Below are 18,918 nucleotides of genomic sequence, written 5' to 3'. Positions count from 1 at the left end.
CTCATCGTCCTGCCCCCTTCGCTGGCCGACATTCGTTCTGGTAAGCGGGGGCCCGTCCTCACCGCGGCGAATGGCAGCCCCATCCGCACATATGGAGTGCGCATGGTTCAGATCGTGTTCGGCTCCTGCCATTTCTCGTGGCGGTTTACCATTTCCGACGTCTCCCAGCCATTGCTCGGGGCCGATTTCCTCCGGGCGCATTCCCTCACGGTGGAAGTCAGGCGTCAGCATTTGGTCAACGCCGCTACGATGGAGCCGATCACGTTGCGTTTGTATCAACCGGTGGGACGGCCCCTGGCGTCTGTGGACTCCCGCTTCGCACGGATCTTGGCCGCGTTCCCAGCCATTCTGACCCCGCAGTTTCGATCATCGGCCCCTAGCCACGGAGCGGTGCATTTTATCCAGACTACCGGCCCACCACTCCATGCACGAGCACGCCGACTGCTGCCGGATAAACTGCGTCTGGCACGGTGCGAATTCCGCACAATGGAGACCTTGGGGATCGTCCGCCCTTCGAGCAGCCCTTGGGCGTCCCCACTCCACATGGTCCCTAAGTCGAGCAGGGGCTGGAGACCTTGTGGGGATTACCGACGGCTGACCGCCGCAACAACAGCGGATCGATACCCCATATCGAGGACTTCACCGTCCATTTGGCTGGGGCCACAATATTTTCAAAAGTGGATCTGGTACGGGGTTATAACCAGATCTCGGTTTATCCGGATGACGTACCCAAGACGGCGATCATCACGCCATTCGGACTTTATGAGTTCATGCGGATGCCATTCAGCCTCAAGAACGCTGCGCAGGCCTTTCAACGCCTAATGGACGGGGTTTGTCGCGACCTCGATTTCGTGTTTGTGTACCTGAACGACATCCTGGTGGCCAGCCACTCGCAGCAGGAGCACTGCGCCCACCTTCGGCAGCTCTGTCAGCGGCTCAATGAGCATGGTTTGGCCATCAACCTCGACAAGTGCCGTTTTGGTGTAACCGAGATTGACTTCCTCGGCCACTGCGTGACTGCGCAAGGTGCGGTTCCCCTGCCTGACAGGGTCGACGCCGTCCGTCGGTTTCCCCGCCCACGCACGGTACGTGGCCTGCAGGAGTTTGTCGGCATGGTGGCTTTTTACCATAGTTTCGTGCCATCCGCGGCCCACATCATGCGGCCTCTGTATCAACTTCTGGCGGGTGGGCACAACAAGAACGTTGAATGGACCCACGAGGCAGTGGCTGCATTTGATGGCGCGAAGGAGGCCCTTGCTCGGGCTGTACTGCTGGTGCACCCGCGGGAAGATGCCCCAACTGCTCTCACAGTGGACGCCTCGGAGTCGGAGGTTAGTGCTGTGCTGGAGCAACTGACGGGCGGAGGCTGGCGGCCCCTGGCCTTCTTCAGCCAGCACCTCAACCGTGCGCAGTCAAAATACAGCGCATTCGATCGTGTACCTGGCAGTGCGCCATTTTCGCTACTTCCTGGAGGGCCGCCCGTTCACCGCCTACACGGACCACAAGTCGTGCACTTTCGCCCTGGCGAAGGTTTCCGACCCCTGGTCCGCACGACAGCAGCGGCAATTGGCCTACATATCAGAGTATACAACATCTATCCGCTACATCGAGGGGAAAGAGAACCGGGTGGCTGACGCATTGTCCCGCCCCACTATCAACGCCATGTTCGAGGTGGCACCCGGAATTGACTATTCTGCTCTGGCAGAGGCACAGCTCACGGACGATGAGGTGCCCGCCTACCGGACTGCCATCTCCGGCCTCCGCCTTGAGGATGTCCCTCTCGGTCCTGGGGGAGTGACAATCCTGTGCGATGTGTCGTCCGGTCAGCCGCGCCCCATCGTCCCTGCCACCTGGCGCCGGAGGGTGTTCGAGGTGATCCACGGACTGGCTCACCCATCAATCCAGGCGACAACGGCACTAGTGGCCGCTCGTTTCATGTGGCACGGTCTGCGCAAGCAGGTTGCCCATTGGGCTCGCACCTGCATTCCGTGCCAGACGACAAAAATCCAGCACCATGTCCGTGCGCCTCTCCAGGAGTTTGGTCTACCTCACCGGCGATTCGACCATCTCCACGTAGACATTGTAGGGCCTCTCACGCCGTCTCGGGGCATCACCCACCTTTTTACAATGTTAGACCGCTTCACGCGGTGGCCGGAGGCCATTCCGCTGGCCGATACTTCAACGGCTAAGTGTGCTCGTGCGTTGTCCGCGCACTGGATTGCTCGCTTCGGGGTGCTGGCGCACATCTCCTCAGACCGGGAGCCACAGTTCACCTCCGAGCTGTGGTCAGCCATGGCTCGCTTGCTGGGGGTGCGGCTACAGCACACCACGGCTTACCGCCCTCAAGCTAACGGTCTGGTAGAGAGATTCCACCGGCAGCTAAAGGCAGCACTGACGGCACGACTCTCCGGCCCGGACTGGATGGACGAGTTGCCGTGGGTCATGCTGGGCATCCGGACTGCTCCCAAAGAGGACTTGGCCTCATCTTCGGCGGAGCTCGTGTACGGGTCGCCACTCACGGTGCCCGGGGAGTTCGTGCCGTCGGCGCCGGGGCAGCAGGGAACGCCCTCATCCACCCTAAAGCGCCTTTGTGAGCGAGTTGGCAGGCTCGCACCCGTCCCGACATCCCGCCATGGGACATTTCGCCCACACGTGCCATCAGCCCTCAGGGACTGCCCATACGTCTTCCTGCACCGTGATGCCCACCGGACGCCACTCCAGAGGCCGTACGAGGGCCCGTTCCGGGTGCTAGAACACGGGCAGTCGACTTTTGTCCTGGACATGGGGGGCCGGCCGGAAACAGTGTCGATTGACCGTTTGAAGCCGGCGCACCTGGACACAACCTCGGCCTCGAGGGCGCCCCCCCTTCACGGCTCCCTCCGCCTGTCACTACACCTGTCCTCTCGCCGGTCCCTCGACCTGTCCCTCCACCTATGCCTCCGCAAACCCCACGATCTGCTGACTTCCGCTCACGGGCTGGCCGGGTCGTGCGCCCGCCGGTGCGTTTCGTGCCTCTGGTTCTGGAGGGGGGTGTCCTGTGGTGGCTCCCAAGGGTCGCGCCATCATACTGTCGAACCCCTCGGCACGGCAGTGGTTCAGTCTGGAGGCGGCCCTTAGCCAGAGGGTTTAAAGGCAGGGGTTTGGGTGCCATCTTTCTCTTGTTTGGTCTTCCCTACAACCGGGAGGAACATAATAAAAGGTGCCTCTCAAAACACTGGACTTCGTGCTTCCTTTTGAGACCCACGCACTACATTGTGACAGTTATATGACCTCTGTGACTCTGCAAAAAGCCACAAGGCAGGCGAGACCAACAAAGAGGGTCGTGATATAACCATTACGAGTGGAAAACTATTGGTGAGGTGGAGCCATGGAAGATAGGTGGGAGCAAGTGATTGGCTGATGATAGGGGAATGTCTGCAAATGATTGGGTATGGAAATGCACCAGGGGTGGGGCATACAGAGTTGAACATACCATAAAAAGGGACGACTCTTTGAAACAGGGCATTCACGTGGGCTGGCTGAATGACTGCTCCAGCTTTTATTTGCAAATAAAGGCTTGAACTTCTTAAAGAATTCTCCGCGTCACCTGAGTTAATTTGAGTATTAGTAACCCCAACACCATCAGGACTGTAAACTCTTATCTCACCAGGGACTAATTTACTGTCTTAATTTACTGTGGTGTTGTGGCTTTTGTAAAAATTTATTTTCCAACATGTGAATACTGATTCTGTTCTGTAGTTTTTGCACAATCCGCAAGCATTGCCACTTTCATTTTACTGCACATCTTGACTTGACTTGACTAGGCAGGCAAATGGGACTAGCTTGCATGGGGCATTTTGGTCGGCATGGATGAGTTGGGCTGAAGCATGAAGTTTAGTTGGAGTCACACAGCACAGAAAAACCATGACTCCATCTACACTTCAGAGTTTTAATAGGAACCCAAGAGGCAACGTTTAAAATACATTTAGGCGGGTACATGGATAGGATAGGTTTAAAAGGATATGTGCCAAATGCAGACAGGCATGCCGTGTAGATGGGACATGTTGGCATGGGCTAGTTGGGCCAAAGGGCCTGTTTCCATGCAGTATAACTATACGCCGCAAACTTTAAACCCCCTAATCTGCTTTTCTTGCACATAGATTCACTGAGCTTTTGTGTACTTCTGAATTTAATTTACAATTCAGAATGATTGCAGTTTTTCTTTTCACTATATAGTAGTGGACTTAACAAAGGACAAAGCAAATGAAGTTATGCATTCTGAAAGAAAAATATAGGCAAGGGAAAATTGTTTTTTTTAAATCATCGAATAATAAATGACACTTACCTCTAAATTAGTAAGTGTCATTTCTCTGACAACGTGGGCGATGCTCCACTCTTCCAAGTGACACGTCACCTGAAAATTGCCATATGTGCTTATTTCGGGAGGATCTGGCCAATACTGATGGCATTTCACCTATAACAACAGCAGAAAATTCATTTTAAATGTTAGGCTGGTTTCAAGGTAACCCCAAGCAAAAATTATGAATCAATTGACACAATATATTGTGACATTTTCTAATTATAAGTACACAAACATTATTACAAGATTCTGTATCAAGAATAAAACAAAGTTACAGCAATCTGATAGTCCAGCTATAGCTCATGTTTTGGGTAATATGATCAGGAATGTCAGTTATTAATGTATTTATTTAATCACTACACATCAAAACTATAAATTACATCAATAGTTGACATCTAATCTAACCTAAGGATATGGTCTCAGCATAAGAATGAAACCTGATCACATTATTTGACTTGCTTTCAATCCTGTCCTGTGGGTTGTGAGGTGCCTATCGGAGGCCAATGATGGACCTGCAGTCCGTACTTAGGTGGAGCAGGTGATGTTGGAGCTCCAAATTGATTGTCTAATTTGGATGTTTGGTGTCTGAACTAATGGAGTAAAGACTCAATTTTCTGACATTGGGCCAGTTGAGAACTGGCTTATTCTGCCTGTGGATTTAGTAGAACCATATTGGCCGTAACATACTATAGGTAGTTCATATTTTAGAATCGTACAGGAAAGCAGGGGTTACTGCTGTAGAACTGTGGTGGATTTGAGGTCTTGATCTTACATTTTTTTTCCCTTCAAGACATCCGAAGGCCATGCAAATGCATAGCGATCGATTGAAAATGTCATCAGGATATTGTCCTTGCGTGATTGCCCCCAAGATAAGGGAAGAGGTCCACGTTTTCCAAGGTCTTGTCAGGAACCTTTCTTGTTAAAGGGTAGCGTTACACAGCAGAGGTAGAGAACATTTGTTTTGCTATATTAAATGTATGGCACATCTTCTGGTATGCTTCAGTGAATAGGTCAACAATTTGGAGTTCGGCCTGTGAACACCAGCACACTTATGCATTACCATGTTTCTCAATGGTGGAGATTTTTTATATTTATCTTACAGATTAACTCTACTCCAATGGGAAACGTGCATATACAGGATTTATTACACATATTTAGTTCAGGCAAATCACACTATTATTCATACCCAATATTGTAATGAATCATCTAACACTGCCTATAAAATAAAATTCAGTCATGACTCTTCTTCAGCAGTGCTTTCAGATCCTATTTGGTACATGTTTTCCACATCACAGGAACCCTCTCCAGGCTCAGGCTGAAGATATGCTGGAGTACTCTGCACAACTGGCTAGCACACACCTTGAGTGCCCTAGGGCTGACACCATCGGGACCAGGGGGGTTGAGCGGGAGAGTCTGTCGGGGAGCAGGGGGGAGGGTGGGCAGAGGCCCCACCATCAAATCTATGAAAAAACAGGTTTAGCCTGTTGGCCCATTCCTGATTGGTTTCCCTCCCCAGGCCACTGGTCTTCCTGTAGCCTGTAATGCTCATCATACTGCTCCACACATCCCTCATGTTCCGCAGAAATTTCAGTTCCAGCTTCCTCCTGTAGTGGTCCTTGCCCAGTCTCAGTCTCGTCTTCAGGCCTTTCTGCAACTGTTTCACCTCCTCCCTGTCGATTCCTGAATGCCCTCTTCTTCTGGTTGAGATGGGCCTTTATGTCACTGGCGACCCACGGCTTGTTGTTGGGGAAAGTGTACAGTCTCCTCAGGGATAACATTATCCACACAGTCCGTAAGTCCATTGATGTCCTCTCCATGGGGACTACAGAGTGCAGCTCAGTCTGTGACCTTGTGGGCCACTGGTAGGAGTTGAATCAAGTTGTGGTTGGATCTTCCCAGTGGTGGAAGGGCTATGGAGCTGTCCGCCTCTTTAACATTGGCATACAGCAGGTCCAATGTTTTCATATCCCTGGTGGGACAGTCAACAAACTGAGTGAAAGTGAGAAGGGTAGTGTCCAAAATCACGTGGTTGAAATCCCCCAAGATTGCAATGAAAGCACCCTGGAGTCCTGCGGTGTGTAAAGGTCCCCCAGCTCTACACTTGCCACTCTCTCTGCAGTCCCTGTCCGCCCGAACAGTCTGAAAGCTGTCCACACTAGTCTCTGTGAAACACATCACACTGCTCTCATGGTACTCCCTCTGGGTTCTCACTAGTGCAGCTAGCTCGTCCATCTTGTTAACCAACGATCTTGCATTCCCCATTGTGATGGAAGGCAAGTATGGCCTATAATCTTAGAAATATAGCGTCCTAAACAGCACTCTACACCTCTGTAGGTTTCCTTGATTTCAGCACCGTTCAGTATTATAATTCCTGTTGCACTCTTCCAAGCAAACACTCTTCCGATTTCTTTCATTCTCACAACTGCCCATGTCACCTACTATAAAATAACCTCATTATGCTCCGCAACTATTCGGCATACGACAGCGAAGCATCATTCCCTGACGCGCTAAATGCGTTCTAAGCACGCTTTGAGAGGGAGAACACTGATGTGCATGAATCACAGATGGTGATGAGTCAGAGTATAGAAGTGAGATCGACCGATTGACTAAATGGTGCCAGCACAACAACCTGGCTCTCAACATCAGTAAAAACAAGGAACTGATTGTGAACTTTGGATGGAGAAGGATGAGGACCCACAATCCTGTTTACATCAATGGGACGATGGTGGAGAGGGTCAAAAACTTCAAATTCCTGGCAATGCATATTTCCGAAGATCTTTCCTGGACCCAGCACACTGATGCAATTATGAAGAATTTCTTCTGAGAAGATTACGGAGATTCGGCATGTCAAATATAAATCTCTTGAACTTCTACAGGTGCACAGTAGAGAGCATACTGACTGGTTGCATCGTTGCCTGGTTCGGCAACTTGAACGTCCAGGAGTGGAAAAGACTGCAAAAAGTTGTGACCAAAGCCGGTCCATCACCGGCTTTGACCTCCCCACCATCGAAGGGATCTATCGAAGTCGCTGCCTCAAAAAGACAGCCAACATCATCAAAGACCCACACCATCCTGGCCACACACTCATTTCACCATTGCCATCGGGAAGGTACAAGAGCCTGAAAACTGTAACGTCCAGGTTCAGCTTCTTTCCTACAGCCATCAGGCTATTAAACACGACAACAAATAAGCTCCGAACTGCAACAGACTATTATTATTATTGCACAACATTTGTTATTTATTGAGTACTAGACCAAGTGCAGACCCGTTGGGTCTGTTCTCCCAACGTGCGGTTGTGGGGGGGGGGAGGCGGCATGCAGCGTCACGCACACTAACTATCCCCCCCCCCCCCCCCCCCCGCACTCACGCTAATTACCCCCCTTGATATTATATTAATATTATTAATTTGCTCCTTTTACCCCATAACCACCCTATCTACTGACGCATAGCCCCCAACTTGCAGTCACATCTAGAGGGGGAGGGGGTACGGGGTTAGAGAGTGAGGGCAAAGAGAGAAGGGGCAGAGAGAGAGAGAGAGACAGAAACACACAGAGAGGGGCAAGAGGGATGGGGGGTGGAGAGGAGCAGAAGAGGGAGGGTGGGTGAGGGGGAAAAGGTGGGGGGAGGAGGGGAGGAGAGAGAGAGGGTGAGAGTGAGGGGGAGAGAGAGGGAGTGCTGGGAGGGGGTGAGGGGGAGTGGTGGGGGAGCAGGGAGGGGGAGGGAGGGAGGGGGGGGGGAGGAGGGGGGGAGTTGGATAATCAGCCATGATCATATTGAATGGTGGTGCAGGCTCGAAGGGCCGAATGGCCTACTCCTGCACTTAATTTCTATGTTTCCCTCTCCTCACCCCTCTCCCTCCTCCACCCATCCCTCTCCCCCCCCCCCCCTTCCCTCTCTATCCCACCCCCCCTTCCCTCTCTCCACCCGCCCCCTTCCTCCTACCCCTGTCCCTCTTCCATCACTCCCCCCTACCCTCCCCACTCTTCCACGTCTCCCCCTTCCACCTCCACTCACCCTCCCCCCACTCTTTCCCCTCTCCCCCCACCCCTCTCCCCCCCCTCCCTCCCTCATCCCCCCCCCTCCCCATCCCCCCCCCCCCCCCCCCCGCTCTCCTTTCCCTCCCAAATCTGTCCCGTTTCCTCCTCCTCCTCCTCTCCCCTCCCCCCACCTGTGTGTTTGGGGGGTGGTTAATGTGAGTGTGATGCCGCGGCCCCCCCCCCCCCCCCCCCCCTCCCGCAAATGCCGTTGGGGAAAACAGACCCAACGGGTCTGCACTTGGTCTAGTATGACAATAAAACATTCTTGACTCTTGGCAAGCTTATCACATTACGAATCAGAAAGGATGCAGGCAGACCTCACTCTCGTGCACTCCTCTCTCCACCCCAACATTTCCTCATCCTGGTTCTATTCCATCTTACCCCATTCAGTGTGTGCACATGTGTATGTATCATGCATGCGTAGAAAGAGAGCTAGACTTGAAAGACTGTGGGATTGCAAGCATGAATGGGAAAGAAACGGTAATTAAAGGACAGAAAGATCAATTTTTGATTGCTGACTCAATGATATTCGGTCATGTGATTGTAATTACTTGAATCCAGCACAAAATACAAACTGATGATGGGACTCAGTGGCAAGAACGACATCTGTGAAGGAAAAAAGAATGGTCAACATTTCTTGTTGAAGCCTGATATAAAGACCATGATTGTACTGGGAAAATAGCCGGAATAAAAAGGTGAGACAATGGCTGCGGTAGGTAATAGTTGGAATCTGATAAGGTGTTGGAGTGAGGTGAAGATGGAGGTTGACACGTGATTGGTAGAATTAGATAAAGGACGGATGCATAGATGGAAGCAAATGGGGATGGCACTAGGAAGGGAAGGCAATGGAGAAAAAACCCAGGTGTGCAGAGGATAGACAAACGATAAATGAATAAGCGAAAGAAAACCTTGGTGGACAAGTAGGAGCAGAAAAGGAACATTTTGTTAACCTGAGAAAAAATCCCCCCACAATGTTTATATCATTGGGTTGTAGGTCTAAGTAGAGTACGAGGTGCTATTTTTGAAGTTTGAACTTGGCAGTAAATATACAGGCGAGTGGGAACGGGAAAGCAAGCTGAAATGACATGCATTGTCTATAATTGGATGTTATTTCATCCACTTGGGAAATGCATTCCAACCACCCTGAAGGTAAAAAAGACCTTCCCCAGATGCCCTCTACAACTTTCTTCTCTCCCCCAAATCCCATACCCTCTAGATTAAGATACTTCTCTGCAAAAAAACATATGGGCAGGCCGCTTCTCCAAGCTGAGGAATCAGGGTTAATCTCAAACTAACTGTAAAGTCAATTACAACTAAAATGAAGATACGTTTCTTCATTCTCTTGGTGGTGAATCTTTGGAATTTTCCACCCTAGTGGACTATGGAGGAATTGCCATTGATTGCACTGAAGATGCGATTTTGATAGCTTTCTAGAATTAGAGGATTTGGGGATAGGGCTGGAAAATGATATTCAGCTTGAAGATCAATCACGATTTTATTAACTAGCAATGCATTTGGACAAATTAGACCCAAGATGAATGAAAAGATGTAGCAAAGTTGATGGGCTTTTTTGCCATAAACTATTTTAGGAAATATTATTATAATTTAAATAATAAAACAGCAGAATAATTCTATTATAAAAACATTTAAAATTTTACATTTCTATTTTCTTTGAGTGTAAAATTCATACGTGATTTTGTATCTCGTTCATATTACTGGGTAGAAATTGGTATAGAGTAAAATACACAAGGTGATGTGAGGGGATAGGAGGGAATGGTAAATAGCTAAGAATGGGAATTCTGAACTACTTATACATCTCAAAAACTTAATCCATCTCAAAAGCAATAAAATCATTTGAAAAAGTGTTGCACATTTTTTTATAACCATTATTGCACTGATTTTAATGTGCGGGATTTGTTGATCAAAGTTCATCCACATTCACCATTCTCCTGAAATTAGAATCCAAGAGTTCTTGAATTGCACAACACAAAATCAGGACCTTATGCCTATCAGGTCCATACTTCTATGTCTTGCCTATTTTACTGTCTTTCTAAATGCCTCTTAAACATCATCAGTGTATCTGATTCCCACTAACTCATGCTTCCTAAATTAGCAGCAGTCATTTAACTATTTCAATTACATTCACTTAAGGAAAAAATACTTCTAAAAGTTACACTCAAAACACTTTTTCAATGGAGTATCTTATCAAATAGCTTCTTGTATTATTTATGATAGCATATGGAAAAATGTAACGTTTACCCGTCCTCTTTCTGTCAACGTCGTTAACATGACAATAAATGATGATCCTTGTTCCCAGACTGTTTGCCAAAAATGGGGACAGGTATGTGGAAGTGGACCCTGGGCTGCTATGTACTTATTTAAGATAGTGCTACAACAGATTTCCATCTGAGGAAGAAAAAGACAAACATTACAGTAGGGCATTTTATATTTCAATCCTGCCACAGTACATTTAAACCTCAATATTTTGCATTATATTTGTTCAGTTGCTAATGTTGTTAAACTCAACATTTTTAATCTTTTGGACTAAAACTGCAAAATAGTGTTTCCTCCTGTTTATATATTATTTTCAAGAGTCTTGTGTTATACAAGACTTCTCTTTATGTGAAAAACAATTAAAATAGATAATGTTGATAATATTTTGCCTTCAAAATAAAATAAATACATTAAATAACAGGTACCGGTATATGCTTAAAGCTAATTCGGAAATACAATTAATGACAAACTTCTAAGATGCAAGATATAGTTATTAGGTATAGGTTTATCATTGTCACATGTACTGTGATAAGCTTTGTGTGCTATCCAGTCAAATCATACGAAACACTAGTACAATCAAGTCATACACGTTCAACAGATAGTACAAAGAGAAAAATACCAGAGTACAGATTATAGTTAAAGGTCGATTGCATGATAAATTATTTAATTCAGTAAACCACCATGGCAAAATAAGAGAATTTAAAAAAAAAAAAAAAAAAAAAAACATTTCTTATTTCTGGCATACTTAATGTTTTTATTGTATTAGAAACATAGAAATTAGGTGCAGGAGTAGGCCATTCGGCCCTTCGAGCCTGCACCACCATTCAATATGATCATGGCTGATCATCCAACTCAGTATCCCGTACCTGCCTTCTCTCCATACCCCCGATTCCCTTAGCCACAAGGGCCACATCTAACTCCCTCTTAAATATAGCCAATGAACTGGCCTCAACTACCCTCTGTGGCAGAGAGTTCCAGAGATTCACCACTCTCTGTGTGAAAAAAGTTCTTCTCATCTCGGTTTTAAAGGATTTCCCCCTTATCCTTAAGCTGTGACCCCTTGTCCTGGACTTCCCTAACATCGGGAACAATCTTCCTGCATCTAGCCTGTCCAGCCCCTTAAGAATTTTGTAAGTTTCTATAAGATCCCCTCTCAATCTCCTAAATTCTAGAGAGTATAAACCAAGTCTATCCAGTCTTTCTTCATAAGACAGTCCTGCCATCCCAGGAATCAGTCTGGTGAACCGTCTCTGCACTCCCTCTATGGCAATAATGTCCTTCTTCAGATTTGGAGACCAAAACTGTACGCAATACTCCAGGTGTGGTCTCACCAAGACCCTGTACAACTGCCGTAGAACCTCCCTGCTCCTATACTCAAATCCTTTTGCAATGAAAGCTAACATACCATTCGCTTTCTTTACTGCCTGCTGCACCTGCATGCCTACCTTCAATGATTGGTGTACCATGACACCCAGGTCTCGCTGCATTTCCCCCTTTCCCAATCGGCCACCATTTAGATAATAGTCTGCTTTCCCGTTTTTGCCACCAAAATGGATAACCTCACATTTATCCACATTATACTGCATCTGCCAAACATTTGCCCACTCACCCAGCCTATCCAAGTCACCTTGCAGTCTCCTAGCATCCTCCTCACAGCTAACACTGCCCCCCAGCTTAGTGTCATCCGCAAACTTGGAGATGTTGCCTTCAATTCCCTCATCCAGATCATTAATATATATTGTAAATAGCTGGGGTCCCAGCACTGAGCCTTGCGGTACCCCACTAGTCACTGCCTGCCATTGTGAAAAGGACCCGTTTACTCCTACTCTTTGCCAGCCAGTTCTCTATCCACATCAATACTGAACCCCAATGCCTTGTGCTTTAAACAACAGTATTAAACAACCTAGAACGATATTTGGAGACCGCACTTTGAATCCTATGTAGCAGTACCTATTGCAGAAGATGAAGTGAGGGAAGCAATACAAAACATCAATGCAGAATCAAAGGGAACTATATTTTTACTACAATGAACCAAGTTACAAAACATTGCAAAACTGGTTGCAAAATATCACTTCCTATTTATGTTTGCTTTTATTGGTCAGATTCAAGAACAGAATAATGAATCTGACTATCCTTAGGAAGGTTATTAAAGATTTTTATTGAATATATTACCTTAAATTATGGAATAAAATTGTTCATGCACTCTGTGGAGCATGTTAAAATTCTAATGAAAGATCAACCTGAGACACCGACTCTGCTTCTCTCCCTCTACAGTCTTAGCTTTATCTGCACTGTTTCCAGTGTTTCTGCATTTGTTTAAACATTAATCAGCATGATCAGTCCCGATATAATTTCAATCCTATATCAAATTATTAGATTTGTACATTAATTTTGGCTTAGAATTATGAATTGCACCTTCCTGAGAACAACTTTTGATCCTTTCTCTTGTAGGTACATCCAAATATAACCTTGAGAATTATAATACCAAACATATCTAATTATATTGTGATTTTGCATGCACCCAATATTAAAAAGTTAAATGATTTTAATTCTCGACTCAATTTCTTAAATAAGCTATTAGGATAATAAGGAAAAAAAACATTTGTTTATCTGGAAAATAACCTTCTAGTCATAGTGCACCAAAAAAGGCACTTAAGGTAATAACAGGCCTAAGTGCACTCAACATTCTATACCTCTGATGTCAGAGCTTCAATACATTGTACCACAAACATTTGAATATCTTTTGAAAAAACAATGTTAGTATTTATTTTGACTGCTAAAATGGTCAGGTTAGCCTCTCTGCTGATGAATGCAATAGATGGTTACCCATATGCTAATTGATTTGACTTCAATTTAAATCTGTCAGTCTTCCAGTGTCACTGATTCAATTCTAGATGGGCAGGTGGTCGTCGACTATTTATACTAAATCCACCGTCTCAAAAAAATAACCTCATTCAGCATTTACCAAGCCAAGGGTCTTCCTGGACTGTATTGCTAAATAATGCATCAGCATTTTCTTCAATGGATTCACTTTTTCTCCCTCAGTAACATCAAGGTGAATACTTACATTTACATAATTAGCATTAATATAATTTTCTGATCCATTTAATATAACCCGTGTGACATCATCTGTTTTAAGAAGGAAAAAGATTAAAATTAACATTTCAAAGTTGTTCTTAAATTTTCTCTGCAACATTGTCAAGAAAATTCAGTTTAGGTTCAGTGGCAGATTTTTAATGTATTGCAAAATAAACCTTTGACCATGCCACTTTTCCAGCTAATGCAACATTGGGCCAGATCTTCCCATCTGAGGCCATCATTAATGCTGGAATTCCCCATGGAAGCCCTAGCTTCCACTTTTAACATGAGTCTCAGCTGTTGTGGCTGCTGCCTTGCACCAGTGAACTCTCTTGGCTCTCAAACTGGGAAGTTTCCTTCCCGAACCTGCATCAGATTAAATCTGCCCCAAATATTGTGGTCCCATTCAAATGAGTAGGAAAAATTATCTGTGGGGATTTAAAAAAAAAATGTGTAGCAGTTTTTTTCTCTTCATATCTTGTATGTTTTTAAATATTCCATGTGTAACACAATTTTAGTTTTAGGCCGATCCAATGGATTATGAATGTTTCCGAATGTCATTTCCAGAAATAAGCCAAGGAATAAGCAGAGAAAACTCACATGGTAATACATCTTTATATCTGTTCCTGTCCATGTTCTTTGTCATCTTTGCACACGAGATTATTAAACCAGGCTTTTTTCTGTACAATTGCTAGAAAATGAAAAGCATGTTTCAATTTAGCTGGGTTTTTTTTTAACCATTTATTTGCACAATCTCAAGGTCATCTCTTCCTGTAGTCACTATTTTATGTTCTCTCAATGTTGCACAGCACCATATTACCGAAAAGCATGGAAGGAAAACTTGTACACAGGACCTCAGTTTCTCTTTGTCATAAATTTAGTTCTGATACTCTGTGTGCACATATCTCTCTAAAGTCTGAGGCCTTCTCTGCCTCCGTCTGCGCTGAGGCCTAATGGCGGAGCTGGCGGTCTCCAACTGCGACCAACCTCGAGGCTCTGGAAGCAGAGCCAGCCAGGACTCACCAACGCGAGGCTGGCCGTCTTCGGAGCTGCAGCGGGCGTTCCCGGCGTTCCAGTGGCAGCGGCACGACCCGGGGCCGAGACGGTGCTCCGGTGAGGGTGGCCCGGCTTGGGGCTGAGACGGCGCTCCGTTGAGGGCGGCCCGGCGCGGGGCTGAGACGGCGCTCCGGTGAGGGCGGCACGACTCGGGGCTGAGACGGCGCTCCGGTGGCAGCGGCACGACTCGGGGCTGAGACGGTGCTCTGGTGGCCGAGGCGGCGTTCTGGCTTTCTAGCGGTAGCGACCTGAATCCGGGGCTCGGCCGGACCAGTGGACGACGTCATCGGGAGCTCGCAGGTCACAGGCTGGTGCCTGTTTTCCGGAGCTCCCGCGGCAACAGCTGCGTCCGCTGGACTGGAGGGCGGCAGCTTCGACCACTCCGGGCCGCGGAGCTTGAACCGGCCCGTTCGCGGAGCTCGAGTGAGCTGCGGGACTGACTACCATCGCCCGGTGGGGTAACAACATATCGTCTCAGCGCAGAGGGAGAATGAGGAGGGAAGAGACAGTAACTTTAAGACTTTTGCCTCCATCACAGTGAGGAGGTGCCTGGTGAACTCGCTGTGGTGGATGTTAATTTGTGTTTATTGTGTGTTTTGTTGTTTATTATTATATGTATGGCTGCAGGCAACGACATTTTGGAATAAAGGATCAATCTAATCTAATCTAATCTAAAGGAAAAATCTGTATCATATCCAGCTGACATATGGTGAAATGCCAAGCTACAAAACAGAGACTTCCTTTAGTCATTTAATAATGTACTCATCAAAAGATATTCCGACACACACTAGGGTGTAACTTTAAATCTAGATTCATTAACCAGTCAAACAAACAAAAACTGGAACAAAATTTCAAGCAGCAGTACTTTACAATTTAATCTACTGAAAGAGTAAATATAATACTAATGTAGAACTAATTTCAGAGTTAAAACAGACTGAACAAACTTACATCAAACTGATTTAGTATAGCTCCACTTTCAAGTCCTTGCCGAAGCTGAATCATTGATTCTTCCAATGAATCTCCATATTCAGAAGAAACTGGATAGATGGAATTACTGGGAAAATGTTGGAAAGTTGTTCTGTCTTCCATATTTTCCTCCAAATGACTGCTTACAACTTGTAAAGTAGCAATGAAAGCAAAGTTTATTTCATTAGATTTACATACTACGGCTAACAATTTATTATGCAGGTATTGATGCAATATGAATGGAGTTTCAGCAGATATCAATACAAGGAAAGCTATGAAATTCCTACAGAGGTTATTGTTCAGTTGGTGAAGGAAAAGAGTACAAGAACCAATCTACATCTCACATGTGCACATCACATTTTCTACTTACATTTACAGTGCATTCAGAAAGTATTCAGACCCCTTCACTTTTTCCCCATTTTACGTTACAGCCTTATTCTAAAATGGTTTAATTCTTTTTTTTAATCATCAATCTACACACAATACCTCATAATAAAAAAGTGAAAACAGGTGTTTAGAAATTTTTGCAAAGTAATTAAAAAGAAATAACTGAAATATCACATTTACATACGTATTCAGACCATTTACTTTGTTTAGACACCTTTGGCAGCGATTACAGCCTCAAGTCTTCTTGGGTATGACGCTACAAGCTTGGTACATGTGTATATGGTCATTTGTCCCATTCTTCTCTGCAGATCCTCTCAAACTCTGTCAGATTGGAGGGGGAGCGTCGATGCTCAGCTATGTTCAGGTCCATCCAGGGATGTTCGATCTCGTTCAAGTCCGGGCTGTGGCTGGGCCACTCAGGGACATTCACAGACATGTTATGAAGCCACTCCTGTGTTGTCTTGGCTGTGTGCTTAGGGTCGTTGCCCTGTTGGAAGGTAAACCTCCGTCCCAGTCTGAGGTCCAGAATGCATTCAGGCCAAAGAGTTCAATCTTGATTTCATCAGACCAGAGAATCTTGTTTCTCGGTCTGAGAGGTCATAGGTGCCTTTTGGCAATCTCCAAGTGGGCTGTCATATGCGTTTTACTGAGGAGTGGCTTCCGTCTGGCCACTCTACCATAAAGGCCAGATTGGTGGAGTGCTGCAGATATAGTTGTCCTTCTGGAAGGTTCTTCCATCTCCACAGAGGAACTCTGGAGCTCTGTCAGAGTGACAATCGGGTTCTTGGTCACTTCCCTGACCCTGACCAAGGCCCCCCCCCCCCCCCCCCCCCCCCCCCCCCTCAGTTTGCTCAGGGCGGGCGGCCAGCTTTTTGAAGAGGCCTGTTGGATCCAAAGTTCTTCTATTTAAGAATGACGGAGGCCACTGTTCTCTTTGGGACCTGCAATGCTGCAGAAATTGTTTTATACCATTCCCCAGATCAGTGTCTCGACACAATTCTATCTCGGAGGTCTACGGACAATTCCTTCGTCTACATGGCTTGATTTTTGCTCTGACATGCACTCTCAACTGTGGGACCTTATATAGACAGGAGTGTGCCTTTCCAAATCATGTCCAATCAATTTAATTTACCACTGGTGGACTCCAATCAAGTTGTAGAAACATCTTAAGGATAATCAATGGAAACAGGATGAACCCAAACTCAATTTTTAGTGTCATAGCAAAGGGTCTGAATACTTATATAAATGTGATATTTCAGTTATTTCTTTTTAATTACTCTGCAAAAATTTCTAAACACCTGTTTTCGCTTTTTAAAAAATCATGATAAAAAAAATAATTTAATCCCTTTTAGAATAAGGCTGCAATGTAACAAAATGTGGAAATAGTGAAGGGGTCTGAATACTTTCTGAATGTTATTGAAACATATAAGATTATTAAGGGTTAGGACACACTAGAGGTAGGAAACATGTTCCAATGTTGGGGGAGTACAGAACCAGGGGCCACAGTTTAAGAATACGGGGTAAGCCATTTAGAACGGAGACGAGGAAACATTTTTTCTCACAGAGAATTGTGAGTCTGTGGAATTCTCTGCCTTAGAGGGCGGTGGAGGCTGATTCCCTGGATACTTTCAAGAGAGAGCTAGACAGGGCTCTTAAAGATAGCAGAGTCAGGGGATATGCGGAGAAGGCAGGAGCAGGGCACTGATTGGGGACGATCAGCCATGATCACAATGAATGGCAGTGCTGACTCGAAGGGCCGAATGGCCTACTCCTGCACCTATTTGTCTATTGACATTCTCTTTTGTTCTAGCATTTTCCCCACCTTTTCTGAAGCTGGAAACTATATTTTTTCCTTTGCCCAGTTCCAATAAAGGGTGTTGGAATTTAAATTTTAAATGTTTATCTTTCCAGAGATGATGCCTGATCTGTTGAATATTTACACCATTTTCAAATTTCATTTCAGAAAGGGTCAGACAATTCTCCATTTTCAATTTATTGCAGGCACTGGGATATAAATCCTGCATAGAATTATTAGAACATAGCAGCATCAAAATTAGTTGTGAATACAGAAGCCACAATATTACTTGCTCAAGAGTTAATTACAATGGAATTGATGTAAATTGCCTTTCCAAGTGGGAGCAGGAATAATATAAGGGCCACAAAACTCTCATCCTGCAAAATGTAAATATTCTGCTAAATAATAAAAATCCCATTGATTTGATTATTTTAAAAGCGGAAACACTAGTGTGGTCATGAAAATGAGACCAAATGTTCCGAGTAACATTTAATTTTTATATTGAACAAGCCCCAATAAATGCAATGTCAACTACAAAGACCCAACCAATAAAAGTAGATTTTAAAATATTTTTTTGATTCTTTGTCAATAATATGACTGCATCTAGTAATTATGCAGATCAAAACAACCAAAAGCTTTGAATTATAAATGCTCACAAAAACCTATTTTATACTATCAAAACTATTTTATGGTTCATTGGGTTATTGCAGAATGCAATGATAAAACTATGGAACATAACATACTTTTGCAAGTCTCCTCAGCTTATTGCACAGTTCAGTAGTTGGATGCATTACCAGGCGACTAAAACAAATGGGTAGTTAGCAAGTTAAAGCAAGTCACTGAAAGTAAGCATGCAGGTATCAGTCACTGAATGTAAGCATGCAGGTACCAGTCACTGAAAGTATGCGTGCAAGAAAGCTAATGGCATGTTGGCCTTCATAACAAGAGCAGTTGAGTTTAGGAGCAAAGAGGTCCCCTTGCAGTTG

The 18,918-nt window shown here is 45.5% G+C and overlaps 1 protein-coding gene across 4 annotated transcripts in view; it reads right to left on the bottom strand.

Annotated features, from left to right (window-relative positions):
• The window catches only part of LOC129710598 (tyrosine-protein phosphatase non-receptor type 3-like), a 161,648-nt gene that overhangs the window by 18,295 nt on the left and 124,435 nt on the right, over positions 1-18,918 (bottom strand). For all 4 annotated transcript variants that reach the window (XM_055657732.1, XM_055657723.1, XM_055657741.1 and 1 more), the window contains 5 exons: positions 15,733-15,899; positions 14,329-14,419; positions 13,718-13,779; positions 10,636-10,782; positions 4,325-4,453 (listed from right to left, as the gene is read on the bottom strand). In XM_055657732.1, the coding sequence (XP_055513707.1) occupies positions 4,325-4,453; positions 10,636-10,782; positions 13,718-13,779; positions 14,329-14,419; positions 15,733-15,899 (596 nt within the window). The remainder of the gene's footprint in view (positions 1-4,324; positions 4,454-10,635; positions 10,783-13,717; positions 13,780-14,328; positions 14,420-15,732; positions 15,900-18,918) is intronic.

Source organism: Leucoraja erinacea, chromosome 2, assembly GCF_028641065.1.
Source record: "Leucoraja erinacea ecotype New England chromosome 2, Leri_hhj_1, whole genome shotgun sequence".
Lineage (NCBI taxonomy): Eukaryota > Metazoa > Chordata > Chondrichthyes > Rajiformes > Rajidae > Leucoraja > Leucoraja erinaceus.
This window is presented reverse-complemented; position numbering and strand designations above follow the sequence as displayed.